Raw genomic sequence first — 25737 nt, 5'->3', positions numbered from 1 at the left:
ATTATCATTTGTGTTGAATTATTGATTTGAAAACCTCAGTTACATAAGTTGTCAAATCTTTTAATGTCATTCTATCAAGTATGTTACAATGACAAAGCTGGTGATAAGATGAGGGTGGGTGGGTCTCGCCTTTGATCATCCAAAAATTTGGTTCTGGAGTTCTATTTATAAGCGTGCCTCAAGAATCATCTTTAATTGTTGTGACTAAAGCCATTAATTCTAATCCTTTTCTATGACTTTAAGCCTAAATAAAGGTCACTTTTGTTTTTGGAAGGTAGTGAAATATGTTTTATTTTACTGTTTTCGAAGGAGAAATTTTAGATGAGTCAAAACAAAATGAAATATATTTCAGTGAGAATGGTATCTTGGCATTGGCTCAGTGACAAGCTATAGCAGCTTCTTGGCTATATTCCCAGTGTCAGCTGTGAGAAGCTAGTGCTGGATGGTACTCCATCAGGGAAAGAGTGAGTAACAAAAGAAAGATACAGCTGGTCATAGAGCTACCACAGAAGAGACACATGAGCAAGTAATCCCAGAATCATAAGGTACATTGTATCATGTTTCAATTCTTAATAAAATGAAGGGGAGAAAATAAAGAGGTAACAATCACTGTTATTTGATGCACAAAGCAGTTTCTAATTGTAACTTCTGGGCCTCAATACTAAGCACCCTCATAAAAGATGAGATGAGATTGAGGTGTGGGGTTATGGAATGTTGTTGTTTAAAAAAACCATCCCGAATGTACCCATTGGTAATTTTATAGCAGGAGGTTGTGTGAGGTGTGCAAGCATCCCCTCTTGGGAGGTGGGAAACCAAGAGGCAAGAAATTGAGAAGCTGATTGAAATGTAATTGCTGTGGATCATGTTTCTGAGAGTATGGTAAGCTGTGAGCTTCCAGCTTCAGAGGTTCAACCCGTGTTCCAGCACCCTCCTGGGGACCAAGCAATACAGTCAACCACAGGCCTTTCACAGAACTCTTCAGCCTTTTCCTGCTGATAACTGTCTCTCCCTAGTTCCTATCACAATCCTCTCCTTCTGCCTCACCCCCACCCCCCAAATAAATCCCTAGCTGTTCTCCTCCTGATTTATGATAAGTTTTTGTGAATTGACTTGATTGAAACAAAAACAACTCCAGCCTCATTCTTGTGTTTTCTTATTTATTTTTCTTGCCTGCTCTATGGGAAAGTACCTAACTTTCATTGTCACCTTCTCAAGATGGTTTGCAATGTGTTTTGTCATTTTATAGCCTGCCTTTCTTTTGTGTACCATTTATCTCTTTAAGTCAGTGTCTATGAAAATGAACAATGAGGAAAAGTAGAAATCCTGAAATAATGTGGGTATTCGATTTATCCTCTCTGAGGCCTCTGGCAGAATGCCTGACTGAGACTGTAAGCTCACTATTAGACTTACAGATTCATGTGCAACTGCACAGAAATTGTGATATTTCCAAAGTGAATCTTTGGATTATTCTTTGCAAATTGTTCTTCATTGTTTTATTTACTTTGATCAAAGAATAAGAAGCAGGAAACACTAGAAAATGCTTAGCAGCAGAGAGTAAATGTTTTGAGTCAGCTGTAACTCTTCCTAAGAATTGATGGAGCTGGAATAGTTAAGGCTTTTATACTGTCGACAAAGGGAAAGGGTAAGCAAGTGAAACAGGTTGTGGAGATGGCCAGACCAAAAGGGAAAGGCAGTTCTAAGGTAACAGAAAAGAGATATAGATGAAAAGTAGGTGTTAATAGTGGGTATTAATAACAGAAATGAAGGTGGATTTGCTGAGAGTGAACCCAAGACACTGGTAAAGGTGTGGAGCAGTGGGCGAAGGGGATGGTGTCAAAATTGAGGATAGCGTGCATTGTCTGACATTGTTGAATTCAGTGCTGGGTCCTGAGGGCTGTAAAGTGCCAAAGTGAAAATTGAGATTGTCTTGCTCCTCTTTGTACTGGATCATTGCAACGGGCCTAGGACAGGAATGTTAACATGTTAGGAAATGCTGTGATGTGTGCACTGTGCTTCTGCTAGTTTTTGATTGGACCAATCATAGTTCAAATGTTGGTAGGGAAAGAAAAAGCATGATTCAAGAAGTATTGTTAACTTGCCAATACCTTTGGCATAGAATTGAATGTGAAAGCACACATGCAGGGAAGTGTTTAAATCCTTTGGCTAATATGTAGCTCCTATTGCAATGCTTGATTTGTGGACCACCTTCAGAGTTGAAACCCCATGGAATAAATAGTTCATTCTTCTGATCTCTCAGTGAAAAGTTAATTGAAGTAGGAGTAGGGATCCAATCAAGTGGGTTTGTGTATTTGAGTGTACGCGTGCAGATGCACATGTGAATTGGAGAGGAGGGAATTGAATAAACAAACTTAAAAGTAATAAGTAATTTTGCTGTTTGAAATAACATTTAACATAACTCAACTTTCCAAGTAAATCTGCAGGTGTACTTATCAGGCAAGCAACATTTTTTAAGCACTACTTCAAATGTAATAGCAGCTGCCTCATTGTTGTTTAGTCGGGTTGGAACTTTTATAGTGAACAGTTCTGCATAACCTGACTCCATGTTGTAAAAGAACTGACAGAATTTTCTTTACATTGATGCTTCGCATACAGTTGAAATCTTTTCCCCAACAAACAGATGTCCAGCTTTAAATGAAAGCAATGTATTCTTGTGAATCACATTGTATAGTGTATGAAAAGTAGCAACAACCAGTAACTAAAGTCATGCTTATTAGATTCACTTCAGCAATGTATATGAGATCCTTTACCCAAATGTCTATGCATGAATTTGATGATCATTTTAAAAAAAAGTGATGAAACATCTGTGATGTTTGGTGACAGCCTGATCATGGAAGTCTTGTTAAATTACTTGTATTGTCCCTTTCTACTGCCACCAAATGAAAATCTGGTTGTGTTGCATCTAAATTTATCTCAAATACTAATGTAGCAGTATGTTCATCTTCTGCTTTAATTGCTGTTAATACTTCTGGAAAAATGATATACTCTTCCAGAATTCTAATGTGCTTCTAAGTTTAACAACACATGTTGACAATGCCAGAAGTAATTAATGTACATAACTTTAAATTTCAGCGTTATCAATGCAAAATACTGTTACCACAGAAAATGCCCATGGCCTTCCAATCTTCACTTTTAGCTATTAGAACAAAGATTACCTTGAAATGCTTCTTTACCATTCTGCTCAATTATGATTCTTCTCAAGTATTTTACATTTTAGAGCTGTGGACATAGCATAAACTGCTTTTAACAATTACTGAAATGTGAAGTAGCAGTATGTCAGAATGTTGTGGTAGTAACAGTCTTCGAGGGGATGAGAATACGTGACGGTGAGAAATGGTTTTAAGCCCAATGTTCTAAGATTATATATGTTTCCTTTCTCAAACATGCACTTGAACAGGAGCTAAGCGTGGATCACAATGGTTGGTTGGAAGGTCAGAGCTAAAGGAACTAGACTGTGAAATAAGTAACAGATTTTAAGGTCTTTTTGAGATGAGTTCCAGTGAAAAAAGTCTTCATCAAAATGATCTCATCCTTCCATATATGAATCTGCTATTTCAGAGCTTTAGTATTCATCTGATTGGACATATAAAATTCATGCTTAGACATTTTATCCAAAGGTTGCTTGCAGACCAATAACTTTGTAGTTATGAATAGACACCTGCAACTTTGGCAGTTTATAATTAATGGGTGCAGAAAGCAGAAGAGAAAAGTATTCAAGTGACAAAAAGCAAGGTGAAAAACAAAAATCAAACCCACTAAATAGTTAAGTGCTGTATAGTTTATGGACTTATTGAGCTCTTATTGCTCTCACAATTGATATTGGGTGGCTCTCCAAATATTTTGGTAAGAATTGGAATCCTTGTTGTCTTCCCAATTTTAGTCCTCTTCATCTGACTGTTTGTATTCACTTCCTCTTCCGTGTCTTTCTCTGGTGACCTCTTTTTGTTGCTTCTATTGCAGTGCTATTAAATTCCAATTAGGAAAGTGCAGTTATTGTCTGTATCATGCCCAAATTTATTCTTCAATTTATCCTTCATCGAAACAGGTTAAATGCTTATTCTTTGGTGAATCTCGTACATGCATATTTATCAGGTTTTCTTCCCAAACAATAATTACTCAGTTTCAAATGTAATTCAATAACCCATAAGCAATTTCAATATCTTGAGGATGGGACTAGAGATATATAAATGCAAGTTTTCTTTTTAGCTCTATGTTCTACTACTTTGAGCTAATTACTATTCTCCTTGGCTTCAATTTGTTTTTCCTGGCCACAGTTAATACATGTAGTGTATCCCGGTATGAACATTGGTGAAAGGGAATCCTGTGTCGAAGAGTGTGGTGCTGGAAAAGCACAGCAGGTCAGGCAGCATCCGCGGAGCAGGAGAGTTGACATTTTGAGTGTAAGCTGTTCATCAGGATTAACAGCTTATGCTCGAAATATTGACTCCCCTGCTCCTTGGATGCTGCCTGACCTGCTGTGCTTTTCCAGCACCACATTCTTCGACTCTGACCTCCAGCATCTGCAGTGCTCACTTTCTCCTAGAATGGGAATCCTGGTCCCATCTGAAATTGTGCTTGAGTTAGCAAATTGTGTATGCCAGTGAATCTCAACTGCTTAGTGATGTCTAAGAATTTTAGTGTCATTTTCAAAGCATGTTAACAGGTCTCTGAAGAGATGAGGTTTACTCGAGAGAATTTGCTACCCTCACCTGTGATGAATTTGATGGTGAGGTATTTACTCAAGCTTGAGAGTGTGGAGACCCTGCTATCTTCTGACATCCACCTGAATGAGTCCATGATGGAAGATCGTGAGTAGCCTTTCAGCCCTGAAACCAGTTGTGACCCAGAAATGGCCAATTAATGCCAACTTAAGGACATCATCGTGCCATCAGTGGCTGAAACATCATAAGATCAAACCCTGTATGGATTGCCTTCAAGATCCAAACAGGTTCCACATTTTAAAAAAAAACCCTCATTGCCTAATCAAGGGACCCAGAATTAGGAAAGAAGTTGGAAAGGAGGATCTGAATGGCTTTCTGCGTTCAGTGAGCAGGTATTCTGCCGCAAGGAGCAAAATGCAGGTCATTTCAGCCAAATTCCACCTACTATGTGAGGAATATTAGTATGAGGGGAGGTGGAAGTCAGTGGCTAAGGAAAAAAACTTGTAATTTTTGTGGAGAAGACAGATGAGTTGTTTGGTTTTTTGGGGTTAATTTGTCATTTTTTCATGTTTATAAGATAAAAGTGATTTTTAGCATTGGGTGAGGAACTATTCTATTGGGTGCTTTCAGAGAATTTTGTTTCTTTTTTTATTGTTACGTAGAATTTTGCATTTCATATTGTGAGCTTGAAATGGAAGAAATGGTTTTATATATGACTTGTCAAAAACATATAATTTAGAAGCGGAAGTAGACCATTCAACTCCATTCTATTAAATCATGGCTGATCTGTTAGTATTTCAAATTTCACATTGCCATCCATCCTGATCAACTTTTAAACAAACATCTGTTTACCTCCAGCTTAAAAATGTTCAATGACCTTGCTTCATCGATATTCCAAAGTCATACATCCCTTTGTGAGAGAAAAGAAGATCCTCCTCTATATATACAGGGGACGGAAAGGGAATCAGCAGGCAGTGCAGGGATCCCCTGTGGCCGTTCCCCTCAACAAGTTCACCGTTTTGGATACCGTTGTGGGGGGGACGACTTACCAGGGGTAATCAATGTGGCACAGGTCTCTGGCACAGACTCTGTCTCTGTTGCTCAGAAGGGAAGGGGAAGAGGAGCAGAGTATTAGTCGTTGGGGACTCCATTGCTCGGGGGACAGATAGGAGGTTCTGTGGAAACTAGAGAGACTCACGGTTGGTGTGTTGCCTCCCAGGTGCCAGGGTTCATGGTATCTCTGATAGTGTTTTTGGGTCCTTGAGGGGGAGGGGAGCCTCCACATAGGCACCAGTGACATAGGCAAGAAGAGAGATGGGGATTTAAAGCAGAAATTCAGGGAGTTAGGGTGGAAGCTTAGAGCTAGAACAAACAAGAGTTGTTATCTCTGGTTTGTTGCCCATGCCATGTGTTAGCGAAGCAGGGAATAGGGAGAGAGAGGAGTTGAACACGTGGCTACAGGGATGGTGCAGTTGGGAGAGTTTTGGATTCCTAGATAATTGGGATCCTTTCTGGGGTAGGTGGGACCTCTACAAACAGGATAGTCTTCACCTGAACCAGAGGAGTACCAATATCTTGGGGGTCATTTGCTAAGCCTCTTCAGGTGGGTTTAACCTAATTCAGCAGGGGGATGGGAACCGAAATTGTAGTTCAAGTATATGGGAGGATGAGAGTAATGAAGTCAGAACTAAGATTTCAACATCGCAAGAAGGCACTGGCAGGCAAGAAATTGTTTTGAAGTATGTCTACTTCTAGCCAGGGAGCATCCAGAATAAGGTGGGTGAACATGCAGCATAGGTTGGTACCTGGGATTTTAATGTTGTGGCCATTTCAGAGACGTGGGTAGAGCAGGGACAGGATTTGTTATTTCAGGTTCTAGGATTTAGATGTTTCAGTAAGAACAGAGAAAGTGGTAAAAGAGGGGGAGGTGTGGCATTATTAGTCAAAGACAGTATGATGGCTGCAGAAAGGACGTTTGAGGACTCCTCTATTGAGGTAGTATGGGCTGAGATTAGAAACATGAAAGGAGAGATTACCCTGTTGGGAGTTTTCTATAGGCCTCCAAATAGAGGATAGGATAGCAAAGATGATCCTCAATATGAGCAAGAGTGACATGGTAGTTGTTATTGGGAACTTTAACTTTCCAAATATTGACTGGGAATACTATAGTTCAAGTACTTTAGATGGGTCAGTTGTTGTCCAATGTGTGCTAGAGGGTTTCCTGACACAGTATGTAGACAGGCCAACAAGGGGCGAGGCCACAATAGATTTGCTATTGAATAATGAACCCGGCCAGGTGTTAGATTTGGAGGTAGTCACCACAATTCGGTTATGTTTACTTTTGTGATGGAAGGGGATGGGTATATACTGCAGGGCAAGAGATATAGCTGGGGGAAAGGCAATTATGATGCGATTAGGCAAGATTTAGGATGCATAGGATGGGGAAAGAAACTGCAGGGGATGGGCACAATTGAAATGTGGAGCTTATTAAAGGACCAGCGACTGCAGTTCTGTGATAATTATGTACTGGTCAGGCAGGGAGGAAGTTGCCGACCGCAGGAGTCATGGTTTACGAAGAAAGTTGAATCTCTTGTAAAGAGGAAGAGGAAGGCTTATGTTAAGATGAGATATGATGGCTCTGTAAGGATGCTTGAGAGTTACAAATTAGCCAGGAATGATCTAAAGAGAGAGCTAAGAAGAGCCAGGAGAGGACATGAGAAGTCATTGGCGGATAGGATCAAAGAAAACCCTAAGGCTTTCTATAGTTATATCAGCAATAAAAGAATGACTAGAGGATGCTTAGGGCCAATCAAGCACAGGAGTGGGAATTTGTGTGTGATGTCAGAGGAGATAGGGAAAATGCTAAATGAATACTTTTTGTCAGTATTCACACTAGAAAAAAACAATGTCATCAAGGAGAATACTGAGATACAGGCTACTAAACTAGATGGGATTGAGGTCTATAAGGAGGAGGAGTTAGCAATTCTGGAAAGCGTAAATATAGCTAAGTCCCCTGGGCTGGATGGGATTTATCCTCGGATTCTCTGGGAATCCAGGGAGGAGATTGCCTAGCCTTTGGCTTTGATCTTTATGTTGTCATTGTCTACAGGAATAGTGCCAGAAGACTGGAGGATAGCAACTGTTGTTCCCTTGTTCAAGAAGTGGGGTAGAGACAATCCTGGAAATAATAGACCTCTGAGCCTTATTTCGGTTGTGGGTAAAGTGTTGGACAGGTTATAAGAGATAGGATTTATAATCATTTAGAGATGAATAAGTTGATTAGGGATAGTCAACATGGTTTTGTTAATGGTAGGTCGTGTCTCACAAACCTTATTGAGTTCTTGAGAAGGTGACCAAACAGGTGGATGAGGGTAAAATGGTTGATGTGCTGTATATGGATTTCAATAAGGCAATTGATAAGGTCCCCATGGTAGGCTATTGCACAAAATATGGAGGCATGGGATTGAGGGTGATTTAGCGGTTTGGATCAGAAATTGGCTGGCTGAAAGAAAACAGAGGGTGGTGGTTAATTGGAAATATTCATCCTGGAGTTCACTTACTAGTGGGGTACCACAAGGAACTGTTTTGGGTCCACTGTTGTTTGTCTTTTTTTTAAATGACCTGGATGAGGGCATAGAAGGATGGGTTAGTAAATTTGTGGATGACACTAAGGTCGATGGAGTTGTGGATAGTGATGGAGGTTGCAGAGAGACATAGATAAGCTGCAGAGCTGGGCTGAGAGGTGGCAAATGGAGTTTACTGCAGGAAAGTGTGAGGTGATTCACTTTGGAAGGAGTAATAGGAATGCAGAGTTCTGGGCTAATGGTAAGGTTCTTGGTAGTGTAGATGAGCAGAGATCTCGGTGTCCAGGTACATAGATCCTTGAAAGTTGCCACCCAGGTTGATAAGGGCTGTTAAGAAGGCATATGGTGTATTAGCTTTTATTGGTAGAGGGATTGAGTTGCGGAACCATGAGGTCATGCTGCGGAAGTACAAAACTCTGGTGGGGCCACGTTTGAAGTATTGCGTATAGTTCTGGTCAACACATTATAGGAAGGATGTGGAAGCTTTGGAAAGGGTTCAGAGGAGACTTGCTATGATGTTGCCTAGTATGGAGGGAAGGTCTTATGTGGAAAAGCTGAGGGACTTGAGGCTGTTTTTGTTAGAGAGAAGAAGGTTGAGAGGTGACTTAATTGAGACATATCAGATAATGAGAGGGTTAGGTGGGGTGGACAGTGAGAGCCTTGCTCTTTGGATGGTGATGGCTAGCATGAGGGGACATAGCTTTAAATTGAAGGGTGATAGATATAAGACAGAGGTCAGAGGTAGTTTCTTTACTCAGAGAATAGTAGGGACGTGGAATGCACCGCCTGCAACAGTAGTAGACATGCCAACTTTAAGGGCAATTAGATGGTCATTGGATAGGTATATGGAAGAGAATAGTGTAGGATGAATAGGCTTCAAATCGGTTCCACAGGTCAGTGCAGCATTGAGGGCCAAAGGGCCTGTACTGCACTGTATTGTTCTATGTTCTGTGTTCTATATCCTAAAAGGATTACCCCTATTTTTCAAGCAGTGCTTCCTAGTTCTTGAAATATGTTTCCAATGTCCAACTTATCAAGACCATTTAGAATATTTTAGACTTCAATAAAGCCACCTCTGAGTTTTCTAAACTCCGGTACAAACAAGACAAAATTTTCAACCTTACCTTAATAGAAAACTGGCTTATTCCAGGTATCAATCTAGCAAACCCTTTCTGAACTGCTTCCAGTGCAGTTACATCCTTCGTTACACAAAGAGACCAAAACTGTACACAGTATTGGTGATGAAATTTCACCACTGCCTTTTATATCTGAAGGAAAACATGCTTATAATTTTGTATAATTCCTATCATAAGTAAAGATTAGCATTCAATTAAGCCACCTTCATTGCTTGCTGTACCTGAATTTTAGTCTTTGTGACTCATACACTAACACATTGATCACTCAGTACCTTTGAATTCTGCAGTCATTCTCCATTTACATTATACTCTGTATTTTATTCTTTCAGCCAGAGTAACTTCACCTTTTCCCACATTCGCCTGCTAGATTTTTAGCCACTCATTCAACCCAACTATATCTATCCATATTCTTGTTCTGTTCTCTTCGCAACATATTTTCCAGCCTATCTTTGTGTCATCTGCAAACTTAGCTACCATGCCTTCCCTTTCTTCATCTTTGTTCTTGATATAAATTGTAAATATTTTGATGGCCCAGTACATTCCTCTGAGGAATACGTTCATCACATCCTGCCAATTAGACAAAAATCCCATGTCGATGCTCCAAATTTTCTGCCAGCGAGCCACTTTTCTAACCATGTTACTGTGTTCCCCTTTGCATCATGAGTTCTGACTTTGTACAAAGCCTTTTATGTGGCACCTCCTCAAATGCCTTTTGAAAACCTGAGTAAAGAATGGTCTGCACTGTCCCCTTTATCGACAGCATATGTTATTCCTTCGGGTAGCTCCGATATATTTCATAAATATGATTTTTTTATCACAAAGCCTTGCTGACCCTTCACAATTTCTTGAGTTCTCCTGAGTCATTTCCTGAAGAAGGGCTTATGCCCGAAACGTCGATTCTCCTGCTTCTCGGATGCTGCCTGGCCTGCTGTGTTTTTCCAGCACCACACTTTTCAACTTCTCCTGAGTTATAGCTTTCTTACTGAGAGATTCTAACATCTTCCCGACAAGAGACATTAAGCTAATTGGCCTATAGTTTCTACTTTTTGCCTTTCTCCCTTCTAGAATAGGGTAATATCTATTAGAAATATCTACTTTCCAACCTGATGATATCCTTCCAGAATCTTGCATATTTTGGAAAATTATCACGAAAGCAGCCACTAGCTCAGGGCCATCATTTTTAAGATCATAGGCTGGTCCTGCTTCTGGTGATTTGTCAACTTACAACTCCATCTGTTTGCTCAGTATTATTTCTGTGGTGATTATAATTTCACCAAGTTGCGCTCTCCCTTCTGGCTCCTAATTTGTAGCTATTATTAGCTATTATTATTGTAGTTAGGTTTTTTGGCTTTTAATTAAAGTAGTTCCTAGTTTCATCCATTTCCTTATTATTTGTAATTAACTCCCCATCCTCACTCTTGAGAAGTTTAACACTCATTTTACTTACTGTCTTAGTTTTTAAATAGCTGTAGAAATTCTTGTTATTTGTTTTTACATTTCTCGCATCCTCCAATACACTAATTTCTTTCCCCGCTTGATCTTTTAGTCATTGCTGTTCCTCATAGCCAATAAAAAGAAGGAAAACACAAGGAATTAAACATTAAACAAATAAGAGCTAAGACACTTAACCAATTATTGATCTATAGAACAAACTTGGATGTTTACCGGTCACAATATTAGATTAGATTAGATTACTTACAGTGTGGAAACAGGCCCTTCGGCCCAACAAGTCCACACCGCCCCGCCGAAGCATACCCACCCATACCCCTACATCTACCCCTTACCTAACACTACGGGCAATTTAGCATGGCCAATTTACCTGACCTGCACATCTTTTGGACTGTGGGAGGAAACCGGAGCACCCGGAGGAAACCCACGCAGACACGGGGAGAACGTGCAAACTCCACACAGTCAGTCGCCTGAGGCAGGAATTGAACCCGGGTCTCCGGCGCTGTGAGGCAGCAGTGCTAACCACTGTGCCACCGTGCCGCCCAAATATACTTGACAGATTTTGCATGCATGGCAGTCAGATGATGCATGGCTTTCCTTGTTGCAAAGTTGGGCTAATTGCAGTGTTCATCTTTTTTCTTCAAAGTTCGTTGAATGTGCTGTTTACCATTAGAAACAAAATACAGTGCTTTCAATGGTGCTGACTTATACCAAGGAGAAAGAAGGTGCATTGTATGACAAATGAGTCATGTCCTTGACAGGATTCCAGCACAGAGTTGTGAAACTCAAAATTCAACCACCCTGTTTAGTGCAGACTATAAGACTTTCCAAAAACTATGTTCCCAGAATTCTAAGAGGAACATGATAGCTGCAACATATTTATTGCCAAATGTTATTTTAGGATTTTCTTCTTTGGCTGAATGTTGATTATCTTTCAGGGACCAGTAACTCAAAGAAAAGATTTAGATTTAAAAGATAATTTCAACATTTGTAACTTTTGACTAAGTTTAAGCACATTTGAGGGAATCAATGAAAAGATGCATTATCAATAAGTATCAATTTTTACAAAAACAAACAACTTGGAATCTCCAGTATTCCAAGATGTTAACTATCATATGTTTGGATGCCTTATTAGTTACCACTGTCTAGCAAACAGCACCATGATAGGATAAGATATGAATTATAATGTAAGCTCAAGTATTTAGAGAAGCAACACTTTTTTTAGCCATCAAACCAGATGGCACCAGAAAAACTTGCATGATAATAGAAAGAAAGCAAGTAAGAAATGTAGTTAGATAGTATCTTTCAGAATCATAGGGTGTCTTAAAGCATTTCTACATTGAAATACTTTTGAAGTGCAGTCATGGTTGCAGTGTAATATCTCCTTATTAGTGCTGTATTTGGACTAAATTTTATTTGTAACGCCCAATACAACAGGCAGTTCATTAGCATGCAGCAACTCGATATTGCTGGTATTTAGCAGATGTTCTACTTTTTTGTAGTACTGATTGAACTGTTAGCTTTGCTCCCTTGCTCTGTTTTGAAATACTGCAGTGGGATCTTATGCATCCACCTGATAGAGCAAAATGGACATTGATTCAACATCTTGGCTGAAAGATAATACCTCTGCCAGTGTAGCACGTCCTCAGTGATGCTGGACTATCAGGCAAAATAATTATGTGGAAATGCTAGAGTGAACTTTGGGTTGAAAGTCTTATAATTTTAGAAACAAGAAAGTCACGACCTGAGCCAGGGCTACAGGAAGGTAATGTCCAGACACTAGTTGTTGTTTTCTACCATTATAAATTTACACCTTGAAGAGGAAAGGCATCCTTTAACTGACTGTCATATGCAATCTTTCCATCCCAACTACTCAGTATCACTGGACTTACATAAAAAAAATAAAAAACTCTGATGCTTCCCAGACGTGGAGCTGTAACAGAAGGGAATTCTGGGTGGCTGGGATAGAGTTTGAAGTGAAGTGCAATTGTACTATTGATGACACCTTCCATCCCTTTTGACTGATGAGCAGTAATGGATTTGGTTTGTATGTTCTGCTTTTTCAGGGAATGACAAAACTTGGCAATTTTCCACATTGCCAGTTAGATATAATGTTCTACCTGTGGTGATACAACTTATCTAACAGTGAAACTAGTTTTGAGCACAAATCATCATTACCATTACTGGAATAATGTCAGGACTTCACTATTACCATGAATTATGATCTTCAAACAGAACAAACTTCAAAAAGAAAGAACTTGTCATTATATTATTGGTTTCACAACTTCAAGGTGTCTCAAAGCGATTTGTGATATTTGAAACTTTTCAAAATGTGATCACTGTTGTAGGAAATCAAATTGCCATTTTGTACACAACCCAATTTACAAAAAGCAATGTGATTATAGAACATAGAACAGTACAGGCCCTTTGGCCCTCAAGACTGAGCCAACCTTTAACCTACTCTAAGATCAGACTAACCTAGATACCCTTCATTGTACTATCTTCCATGTGTCTATCCAAGAGTCACTTAAATGTCCTTAATGTATCTGACTCTACTACTGCTGCTGGCAGTGCATTCCATGCACCCACCACTCTCTGTGTAAAGAACCGACCTCTGACATCTCCCCTAAACCTTACTCCAATCACTATAAAATTATGTCCCCTCATGATAAACATTTCTGCCATGGGAAAAAGTCTCTGGCTATCCAGTTTATCTATGCCTCTCATCATCTTGTACACTTCTATCAGGTCACTTCTCATCCTTCTTCACTCCAAGGAGAAGAGCTCTAGCTCCCTCAACCTTTCTTCATAAATCTGGTCTCTAGTCCAGGCAGCATCCTGGTAAATCTCCTCTGCACCCTGTCTAAAGCTTTCACATCTTTCCTGTAATGAGGTGACCAGAACTGAACACAATATTCCAAGTGTGGTCTAACCAGGGCTCTATAGTGCTGCAGCATAACCTTGTGGCTCTTAAATTCAATCCCCTGCTAATGAAAGCTAACACACCATATGCCTTCTTAACAATCCTATCAACTTGGGTGGCCACTATGAGGGATCTATGGACATGGTCCCCAAGATCCCTCTTTTTCTACACAGTGCCAAGAATCCTGCATTGAACTCTGTATTCTGCAAATTCGACCTTCCAAAGTGAAACACTTCACACTTTACCAGGTTGAACTCCATCTACCACTTCTCAGTTCACTTCTGTATCCTGTCAATGTCTGACTGCAACCTACAACAGCCCTCCATACTATGCACAACTCCACCAACCATCGTGACATTGGCAAACTTAGTAACCCACCTTTCTACTTATTTATCCAAGTCTTTTATAAAAATCACAAACAGCAGAGGTCCCAGACCAATCCCTTTGGAATACCACTGATCACTGAGCTCCAGGCTGAATACTTTCCATCTACCACTACCCTCTGTCTTCTATGGGCCAGCCAATTCTTATCCAAACAGCCTGGTTTCCTTGTATCCCATGCCTCTTTACTTTCTGAATGAGCCTACCAAAATTCTTTCTTTTTGAAGTTTGTTCTGTTTGAACACTTATTCTATTTTTTGTGTATTTATTGAGGTATAAATATTAGACTGAATTCCTCTGCTCTTCTTAAAATTAGTGTCATTGGCTTTTTCAACAACCTTCGAACTCGGCAGGTGTTGTATTGTTTAATGGCTTATCCAAAAGGCAAAATTTCTGAAAGTGCAGCACTGCCTCTGCCGTGGAGTTCTTTTTACGGCTTTCTTGTCACAGATTGACATCTGATATATTTTTTAAAATAGTATTTCCAACATTGTGGCACCGCTTAGTACCGTGCTGAAACCTCAGCCTGAGTTTTCTCAGGAGTAAGACATAAACACAACTTTCTCAATCATTGAAACTGTCCGAACACAGAGAAGCATAGATAGAGTCGACATGGAGAAGATGTTTCCTCCAGTACTAGGAGAGAGCAGGACCTGAGGGTGCAGCCTCAAAGGGAAGGCTTGCCTTTTTAGAACTGAGATGAAGAGGAATTTGTTTAGCCAGAGGGTGGGAAATCTGTGAAAATCATTTCCACAGAGGGTTGTGGTGTTCAAGTCATTGAGAGTACTTAAGACAGAGATAAAATGTTCTTGACTGATAAAGGGATAAAAGGTTGTGGGGAGAAGGCAGGAGAATGGCATTGTAAATCATGTCAGCCATGATCAAATGGCACAGCGGACTTGATGGGCCAATTGGCCCAATTCTGCTCCAATGTCCTATGTGCTATACAAGTGAGAATGATCTTCACTGTGGTTGGGCAGACATATGCGATTTTTCCATTGTGCTATGTCATCAATCTGACAGACTGACTTTAATATAGTTATTGTTTAATATGCCTTGTTACAGTAATGTAGATCTCAATATTATCTTTTAAATTGCAGCAGGTAAGGGTTAAAAAGTGAAATACATTGAACATATCCTCAACCGATTTCGTGTTTGCTACTAATATTACAGCATCTTAGAGTTCCACCATGGAGAGCCAAGATACCTTTTCTTTATATTAGACTTCCAGGTGAGAGTCCAATTTGAAGGCAACTGTTGCTGCAGGAAACCCACTACGAATTCATTCAGGTACTTTTCAAGGCTCAACCATCTTCAGTTGCCATCATTCATAAGGTCACATGGGAATATTTGCTAGGGGCTTTTAAGGCACAATGGCAATGTGATAGGTCAGAGAGGAGGGTGGAGCAGATGGGTGGGAATGAAGATGGACAGGTAGGACAGTTCAAGAGGGTGGTGCCGAGTTCAAAGGTTGGGACTGGGATAAGGTCGGGGGAGGAGAAATGGGGAACCTAGTGAAATCCACATTGACCCCGTGTGGTTGGAGGGTGCCAAGGCTGAGTATGAGGCATTCTTCCTCCAGGCTTCGGCTGGTTAGGGTCTGGCGATGGAGGAGGCCCAGGACCTGCATGTCCTTGGGGGAGTGGGAGGGGTAATTAAAGAGCCACAGGGCGGTGGGGCTGGTTAGTGAGGTTGTCTCAGAGATGTTCTCTGAAATGATCCGCAAGTTGGCGTCCCAGAGATGTTTTCTGAAACTTCCCAACTTTCTACCGTGGCACCTTCCTCTTGAACTGACCTACCTGGCCAACTTCCTTCCCACCTATCCACTCCACCCTCCTCTCTGATCACCTTCATCCCACCTTCATCTACCTATCACATTCCCAGCTACCTTCCCCCCCCAACCCCATTTATCTCTCAGCCCCCTTGGCTCACATTCCTGATGAAGGGCTTATGCCTGGAATGTCGATTCTCCTGCTCTTCAGTTGCTGCCTGACCGGTGCTTTTCCAGCACCATACTCTTTGACTCTGATCTCCAGCATCTGCAGTCCTCACTTTGTCCTGAAAAGCGGCAAGTAACATTCACGATACAGAAAAATTAGGCAATGATCATCTACAACATAAGAAAATCTAAACATCTCTCCTTTAATGGCATTATCATTGCTGAACTCAGCCACTATCAACTTCCTAGGAGTTACCATTGACCAGAAGATGAATTGGATGAGCCATACAAATAGCAGGGCTATGAAAACATGTCAGACGCTATGAGGTCTGCAATGAATAATTCAGCTTCTGTCTCTCCAAAGCTCGTCTACCATTTGCATGGCGGAAATCAGGATTGTGATGGAATACTCGCCAGTTGCCTCGATAAGTACAGATCACACAAAACTCAAGAAGCTTGAAACCATCTGGGACAAAAGTGCATTTAATTGGCAACACATCTACCACCTTCAATATTGCCACTACTGAGAAAGCAAGCAAGCAGGAGGCTGGAAGTACACAGCAAGCCAGGCAGCATCAGAAAGTGGAGAACTTGACATTTCAGGTGTATTCTTTCTTCAGGAATGGAGATGGGAGTAGGGGGAGCTGCAAATAAACAGAAGGGAGAGAGAAGGGTTCTGGGTGTGGACAGGCGCGGAGAGGTGAAGTAGTGATAGGTGAATACAGGGTGGTAGCTACAACCTGTTTGGTTGATGGGAGGAATGAATCTGGTTAGTAGCTGGAAGGAAGGGTGGATCAGAGGGGTGGAAGGAAGGAGGTGGGGCTGGAAAGGGATTCAGGGGATGGGTGAGAAGGTTATTTGAAATTGGAGAACTCAATGTTGGGTCCTCTGGGCTGTATGCTGCCCAGGTGAAAGATGAGGTGTTGTTCCTCCAATTTGCAGTCTGATTCACTGTGGCAATGTAGAGACTGAGGATGGACATGTTGGAGAGGGAGTGGGAAGGGGAATTGAAATGGGCAGTGACTGGGTGATCAGGCTGGCTCTTACGGGCCCAGATGAGAAAGAGAGAAAGTGACATAGTGGCAGCAATGTGTACTAGCTACAGGATGGGCTGCAGTAGCTCAGTAAGATTTCCTTGGAAGCACCTCCCAAAGCCGTTGTCTCTATCAACTCAATGGACGAGGGACAGCAGATACATGAAAACCTTAGGATCAACAAGTATCCTCCAAGCCACTCACCATCCGACTTGGAACTATTGGCAACACTTCACTGCCACTGGATCAAACTCCTGGAGCTCTCTTCCAAAGAGCACTGTGAATGTACATATACCAAATGGATTGTGATGGTTGATATGGCCTCTCAATACCATCTTCGATAAGACAATTTGGGATCGGCAATAAATGCTGCCCAAACCAGTGTTGCCAACATTCTATGAACACATTCATAAAGTAATCCAAGTGCTCATCTGTTTATTCCAAGAAGATCAAAACTTCCATGCTTTAAGTTGTCATGACAGAAACTGCCATACAAGTCACTTCCTATGTGCAGGGAAAGCCAGGGGATTGGAGATAAAGTGGACAAAAAAAAGGTTTCTGATGAATAAATCACAATCATAGGGCAAATTTATTTTAAAAGAACAGAAACAAATGCATTATACATTTGTCTAAAGTGTAAATTTAGATTTCATCTTAGTATTATTAAAATACTACAGAAGAAAAGCATAAATATTAAACAACATGTAAATCTGGCATCACTAAAAATAATGCAAATTCTGAGTTAGCCTTGTTAGTGGAGCAATTAAAATTGTAAATCCTTCCTAAGTTGTGATAAAGTGTTTTACTTGCACTCAAGCATTTTTTTAATCATACGTAACCTAGGATTGCAGTGAGTGGGTGGCAATTTATGACAAGCAAAGGACAAGCAGTATTTTAATGTTGCATTGAGTAATTGTGACTCATCCTTTGGGCCATGGCCTGCCCACTCAGAACTATCACTTCGCTGATTGCCATCTCCCATGCAATGAAATATTTATGTGCTGCCCTGCACTTACCGTGCCCTATTGATTTTTTTCCTGTAAACTGGGTTATATTTAGTCCCGAAGGTTGGAATATAGATTACGGTCCAATAAATTGGATTTTTGGTTTGACGCCTAAAGCTTTGTGAAAAGCTGGTGTTTTTCTTTCTTCATTTGTTTTGGCTTACTCCTAACTGCATTCGAGATGTAGAAGTTAAGGATTCATCAGCAAGTTTAGTCTCCACTGAATATGTTCTGTGAGTACAAGGTTTTACAGTTATATCTGCCAGTTGATTAAAATGAATTTTATTCAAGAGCCTGTATGAAATAATCTTGGATGTGCATTTCTGGACATTACTAAGTGTGGTTTTTCTTAAATATTCACTTCTTTTGAAGAGCAAATTTAAAATTCTTGTTGTCTAATGAAACCCTTGAGGACTTATTTTTACTAGCATTTCCTGAAGGAAGAGTTCGAAAAGATTCACAGTTGCTTTTTCTGTGTCCTGTATTACTCGAGAGACTGCTAAATCTCAAGACCTATACTGCACACAGACTTGTCCTAACCTGAGGCTGGCTCATTGAAGTGCTGCTTTCCCCAATTACATTCCTATAAAAGTGAAGCATATTGAGGAGAAATAAAATGTTTTTATTCTCAACATAGTTGTCATGTTTCACTGTGTCATGGCATCAATAACCCTACTAGTACAGCGTCACAATATTGATTATATTCCATCTATGTAATAATACAGTATTTCTTTTGTCAGCGGGATCTCCAGATTAGATGCCTTAATCCCAGGTTACAGTAGAGTTTAATAGTGGCCCAAGAACTGTCAAACTGACCTTAAAATGATCCCGTAGGAGAGCAGGATCACTGCCACAGGCCAGGCAGAATGAGGCCGTATTCATTATTGCAGATTTACAGCAAAAAAATATTATTGCAGATGTGGTGTAGCAGAAAGCAGGTGCAAACTTGGAAAGCTGCAAAGGAAATCCAGTTCTCAAAAGGTTGAATATCTCGACTCATTTTCGCTGATCTGTGTGGTCTGCAGGCCTGTGGGATAACCAGTGTTCAGGATATGCTTGCTGTGTGCTTCCAAAAGCTATCAGTACTCTATCCAAACAATGACATTCAACGTTGAATGACAAGGCAGAAATTTGTTTTAAAAGCTAACATTTTAAAAACGGTGCCTTTTTCAAAAAAAATGTCAGCAAACCTTTATATTGTTTACAAACACAATGCCATTACTGAATATAAAACTGTATTCAAGGTATTATTAGATTAGTTAGACATAATAACTGCTTAACAATTTGAGAATTGGCTGCTTCTTGTGTGTAAACACAAAGAAAGTTCGATCAAGCTTTTTATTTCTTGAAAATCTTTCCCTTTGAAGCAGAATTCGTATTCCTTGTAGCACAGCCAGTTCCTGGTAATTAAGTAACCTGTTTATGACAAAATCTTGTTAACAGAATTAATCACTTGTCATGATTAGCTGGAAATTATACTTTTAAACATGCAGGTGAAGCAGGTGGTAAAGAAGCCAAATGGTATGTTGTCTCTCACAGCAAGAGGATTCGAGTATATGAGCGGGGATGTCTTAGTGTAATCATACAGGGTCTTGGTGAGACCACACCTGGAGTGCCGTGTTCAGTTCTGGTCTCCGTATCTGAGGGAGGATGGTTCTTGCTATGAAGGAAGTGCTACAAAGATTTACCCAATGGATTCCTGGGATGACAGAACTGACATTTGAAGAGAGATTACATTGCTTAAATCTACATGCACTGGAGTTGAGAAGAATGAGAGTGTAATCTCCAAGAAACCTATACAATTCTAACAGGAGCAGGACAGGGTCATTGCAGGAAGACTGTTCCTCATGACCAGGGAGTTTAGAATGAAGGGTCACAATCTGATATGGGGCAAGCCATTTCAGACTGAGATGACAAGAAATTTCTTCGCCAAGAGAGTAGTGAGCCTGTGGTTTCTCTGCCACAGAATGTGGTTGAGGCCAAAACATTGAATGTTTTCAAGAACGAGTTTGATATATTTCTTTCGGGCTGAGGGGGTCTAAGGGTCGGGGAGATAGCGGGAGCATGGGTAGGAGTTGGATGTTTAGCCATGATCATATCGTGGAACAAGCTGATGGGCCAAATAGCCTACTTCTACTCCTATTTCTGTGTTTCTTGCATTATTCCAAAGTTTAAATTAATTCTTTACTGTTATGGAAAATTTTAATTGTTTTTCTTAATTTATGCACTACTATCTTCCTATACTGGCTCAAGTTTTTCCCTACCTCTCAAGAAAGTGGTGATTCTCTCTAATGTAGTTTCTCTGCTTTCCATTAACATTCCTGCCTGTCATTTCTCCTGTCCTGGTTCCCCATGGGTTGAATGGCAGACTGTCATTGGTTTGGTCCAGACTTGCAGGCTAAATACTGCAATACTTTGCCACTGAGTTCTGCAGGCTGATCGACCAGGAGATGCTCCAGTTCATTCCGCCTGCCATCAGAAATTTGGAAAAAGGCTGAAAGTCAGCCAGTTTAGCTGTTAAGAATGTACCTTATTTGGCCAACCAGCCCTGCCATAGGACTCAAACCTGGAGCTTCTGGCCTAGAGGTAGGACACTACCATTGTTCCACATGTCTTCCTACCTTTTCTATGCCTTATTTAAGTGACCATCATTCATAGGTCAGGACAATTATTCCCTCTTCTAGCACAATCCAATTGCATTGATTCCATTAATGCCTTGGCTGAAACCAACCAAAACAATGGAGTCCAGAAGTTTACTTTGGAAGCCCATACAATGGAAAAACAGCACAGGTGACCAAACATTCACAATCACTATGGAAAATTCACGGATTCATTTTAGCACTTATTTTTCCTTAACTGTGGGATCACTTTGAACCTGACTGGAAACGCAACCCCATAGATTTCTGAGTGTCAGAATGAAAGGACTGCATTTTGTACAAGTCAATTAAAAGTGCAATGAAGAACTTCACATCAAAAGAATTTCTGTTTGAAGATAAATGACTATTGTTATGAAAGTGAATTTCTGAACTTTCCCCAATTATTTTTGCAATTTAATTAATAAAATCCAATAGTACTTAATTTGATCAGAGTGACTTAGCAAATTTAAATGCCATTAGTCCTTTTAATAATGTTCCCTGTATATTTTTTTTATCCCTTTTGTCCTTTGGGGCGACTGCGCAATCACCTCTGCAATGTAAATAGGACAAAATGCTTGTTAAGAATCTCTTCTGATTTTGCATTCTCTATTAGCAAGTTTCTGACTTTGTCATCTACTAGCACCAGGGCTTTTGCCCTAAACGTCATTTCTCCTGCTGCTCAGATGCTGCCTGACCTGCTGTGCTTTTCCAGCACCACACTTTTGACTCTAATCTCTAGCAGTTGCAGTCCTCACTTTTGCCTATCTATTTGCCCACTCCATTTTGACAGAAATGTAACAACAAACCTCTAGAACAGTAAATCTCTTTTGCTGGTGTTGATCAAGAGACATATTTTGTCCAGATCTAAGGAAAATTCCTGGGTTTTTTTTGTCTCTTTATGCAATTTTAACCTGCCTCATCCAGTTGGCACTGGGGAAATATATATTTGAAACATCTAAAGTTACTGAGATCCTGAATAGCCAGGTGGGTCCTGCTGACTGCTCAATGTCCTTCTCTAATCATGCATATTGGGATCAATTGACTTGCATGAAGCTGGCTGTAATATTAACCTCAACCTGTGCATGTAATAGCGTCAGGGCCAGCCAGGAAGAAGGAAATGCCTCTAAAATAAGTCTTACATTTTCTTCTGCTGAGCCAGGATTAACACTTTTACTTTGGTAAATATAATGGAAAATTGAGACCCTGGTCATTTGCCATGCTGTGCTCCCCATCCTCAACATTCACCTGTGCCTCCCCATCCTCAACATTCACCTGATTCCCTTTATCAGACTTACCTGAAAGCAAACAGCCATTTCTTAAATGGAACATGTTGATGCGTTCCAATGGTTAAAATAGTCCCACCTCAAAATTTCTCCAATTAATGTGCTCTTTAAAATCTTTGTTGAAGGGATGTGGGTATCGCTGGTTAGTATAATGTGCCAGCATTTATTGTGTATCCTTAGTTGCACAGAAGACGTTAAGAGTCAACCACGTCCACTGTTCACAAGGGTTACAATCCTGGACCGAGGAGTTTCCTTTAATACATAGTTCTCTTTTCAAACTTCAATTTTGTCTTAACTACTAGAACAATGAAGTGGTTTAATTATTTTCTCCCAGTGAACCAACATGGAGGCTGCTTTGTAAGTGGTATTTTGGTAACTGATTGTAAACAGTGATGGAAAACTGGTAATTAAGTTGCTGAGTGTTGCTCTTTCATTGCTGGGGCTCCAGTGGTGTCTTTAAAAGCCTGTTATTGAAAGCAATGGAATAAAAATTGTGCACACAGATGAGCAGGTGCGCAATTCGCCCCGACACATTCCCTCTCTCCCACCTTCCCCCCAGATGGTGTACTTACAAATCTGCCCCAGTATGCACAAGAGGAAAACATTTTGCTTTTAACAATATGGTTTCTCCAGTCTCACAGCAATATAATTGACTCATAAGCCACCTTTGGGCAATTCCCATAAATGCATTAAAAAAAAAGTTCATGGGGGAGATCTTGACTTTGTGCGATAATGAAAATCAACAGCCCATTTTATATCTCCTCTGATTTTTACTTCAATTGACTTGCAGGAAAATGTTTTCCATTGTCTTGGCCAATACTTATTCCTCAACCAGCATTTTTAAAATCTGGTTATTTTTACATTGCTGTTGGTGGGCCTTGCTGTATGCGAATTAGCTGTTCCATTTCACTATGTCATATCAATGACTGCAAAACTCTATCTGTGGCTATGAAAACTGTTTGGAACAACCTGATGTTGCAAAAGACACTAACTACCTAAATATAAAGTGAAAAGTCACACAACACCAGGATAGAGTCGAACAACACTGCTCCTTCAACCACCTATGAAGAAGTAGCGCTTGGAAGGCTAGTGCTTCCAAATAAACCTGTTGGATTAGAACCAGGTGTTGTATGATTTTAAACATTATATACCCCAGTCCAACACCGGCTCCTCCAAATCATACTTAAATACAAACATTTAATTGTTCTATACATCCTAGCTTTAAAACAAGATGTGAAATCAAGGCCCCAGCTACCTACTTGAGAGGGTGTTAAAGATCTGATAGCACTATTTTGAAGAACAGGGGAATTATCTCTGGGATCTTGGCCATTATTTATCCATCAGTCAACATCATGGAAATAGATTATTTGGTCATTTGCAAGGGTTTGATGTGATCATATTGACTGTGACATTTCTTGTTTTATTTCACTCAAAAAGTACTTTTTAGTTTGTAAAGCATACTGAGACATCTAGAAGCCATAAGAGGCACAACATAAATACAAATTAAACTGTGCCGTTTAAAGTGCTATAAGTGCTGCCTTCTTCCTGTGAATCTGAGAATGGTTGGGCATGGCAACTTCATCTTGACAGATAGCTTGAAGGGAAAAGGCTTTGAAAACAAATGGGAATCGATGGTAAGAAAAATAATAGATTTCTAAAGGTGGTGAAAGAAATGAAAGTTGATTCTTTTTTTTAATTAAATAGTTGAAGTCAGCTCGGCACTCCCTGTGGCACTCCAACCAACTGCCCCGATAGACTTACGAACAGACCTGCGGATCACCATGCCAGCTGTGGACCCTGTCACAAGAGAACGCCAGTTACAGCAAGAGCTCCTCCTGCTGCAGCAGCAACAACAAATTCAGAAGCAGCTTCTCTTTGCTGAGTTCCAGAAACAACATGAAACCCTCGTGAGACAGCACCAAGTCCAGCTTCAGGAGCATCTCAAGGTACCACAGCTCAAAACTCATCAAATCCAAGCAATGTGCACCGCAAATAAATGGAGTGATAAACGCCGCAATATTTTAAATTTTAATGCTGTCTGAAGTGCATCCATGTATCTCATTATATATATGTACCTAAATGAGAAAGTGTGATCATCTGAATAGCTGAGTAACATTTCATTTTGTCAGATTTTCACATTTTAATTCTTTAATACACTATCAGAAAATATCATAGTTAAAAGTTCCTTGGGCTGTGCTTTGTGTCATGACATTGTTGAATTTTTAATCAAAACAAGGAGACTATGGCTTTGAATTTCCCTCTGATATTCTGTTTCAAATCAGGCAGCATGATTTTGATGGATTCTGATGACAACTGTCAACAGTTTTCCCAGTTGTTCTTGCCACCTCCTTGAGTTGTCAGGAAGGGAAACCTGTAGCCTGTGGGGTCAAAGTGGCTGACCTGATGATACCCACTTTGAAAGGCAAAGCATCCTGACCACAACCTACCTGTGATTATAATCACTCTGTGATTATCAGGGCTTTGTGTCTATTTTGAGCCGAGATCTCCCTCTTCAGGAGCTGCAGTAACACTGCCCAACTTTCCACGTTGACTGTAACGTTCTTCCACTTTCTTGCTGATGATCCCACTAAGAGCCCCAACTGCCTAAGCGGCCCTGACAAACAAAAACTCAGCTAACTGTGGAGACAGCCCTGGGTTTGCATTGACATTCCTGAGTGGAAAAAATGAAAACTTAAGCCTGTGTGTGCATACCTTTATTGATAAGTGACCTCTTTTGAATGATTATTCTCAACCCAGAAGCTGAGATAAACTTTTCCCAAAAAATCATTGTGCGCTCCAACTCAATTGACAAATCTTCACTGTTCAATGCTATTTCAATACAGTTATTATCTTTTGTGGTCAGCAATGTCAACTTTGAAGCAACTTTATTAAAATCTCTGATGTAATTGCAGGCTGATAGCATTATAACGAAGTTCAGTTGTTTCCAATATTATCTAAGGTCAGACTTCCTTTTTTGATTGCAACATCCTTTCCTCATGCTTTGATGTTTTGGTACGAGGATGCCCTATGATAACAACTTAATACTGCACCCCTTATCTAAAGCTTCTATCTGACAGGATACAAGGGAGATTAATCATATTCATTACGATGGTCTTGAGAGTGTGAGTTCTGTTACTGATAATTTTGATACTTCAATATGTTAAAGTAGCTTTTAACTTGACATTCAGTGACAAAATGATATTTGCACATTATTTAAAACTGGCCAATATCTATTTTCTTTGAGTTCAAAGGAAAAAATACGAGCTTGTATCTCTTTGTCTTCAATAGTCCATAATTCCCTGTTATGCATCTTCTATGTGCCAGTTTACAGAATCAATGAAAGAGAAAGGTTTCTACAGGACTCAACTCCATTTGTTGGAAGTGTCTAAAGCAGAATGAATCCATCTAATTAGTCATTGTCAGAAAATACCCTGATTCAGAACTCCCGAGTGGCACCAGAGAGTGTACCTTACTCTGTCATTTGGTTTCAGTTCATATGTGACTGCATCAGCTTCTGTACCTCACTCTGTCATTTGGTTTCAGTTCCTTCGTGACTGCATCCACGTCTACTTGAGCGGTTATTATTTCAGTCATAAAACAAAATTAGAAATGGCTGGAAAAGCTCAGCAGGTCTGGCAGCATTTGTGGAGAGAAATTAGAGTTAACGTTTCGGGTTGAGTGACCCTCCT

General features: G+C 40.2%; 1 protein-coding gene across 11 annotated transcripts in view; it reads left to right on the top strand.

Moving 5' to 3' along the window:
• Positions 1 to 25737, top strand: part of LOC140480462 (histone deacetylase 9-like) — a 778931-nt gene that overhangs the window by 349713 nt on the left and 403481 nt on the right. For 10 of the 11 annotated variants that reach the window (XR_011961302.1, XM_072575348.1, XM_072575350.1 and 7 more), the window contains one exon: positions 23753 to 23994. Coding sequence is in view for 10 of the 11 variants with exons in the window: in XM_072575348.1 (XP_072431449.1) it covers positions 23753 to 23994 (242 nt within the window). In the remaining variant the exon portion in view is untranslated. Of the gene's footprint in view, positions 1 to 18226; positions 18363 to 23752; positions 23995 to 25737 lie in introns of those variants that run through there. The other variant, XM_072575352.1, reaches the window with a different exon arrangement.

Source organism: Chiloscyllium punctatum, chromosome 8 (genome assembly GCF_047496795.1).
Source record: "Chiloscyllium punctatum isolate Juve2018m chromosome 8, sChiPun1.3, whole genome shotgun sequence".
In the NCBI taxonomy this organism is placed as follows: domain Eukaryota; kingdom Metazoa; phylum Chordata; class Chondrichthyes; order Orectolobiformes; family Hemiscylliidae; genus Chiloscyllium; species Chiloscyllium punctatum.
Note: the sequence above shows the minus strand (reverse complement) of the source record. Positions and strands in the feature narration are given on the sequence as shown.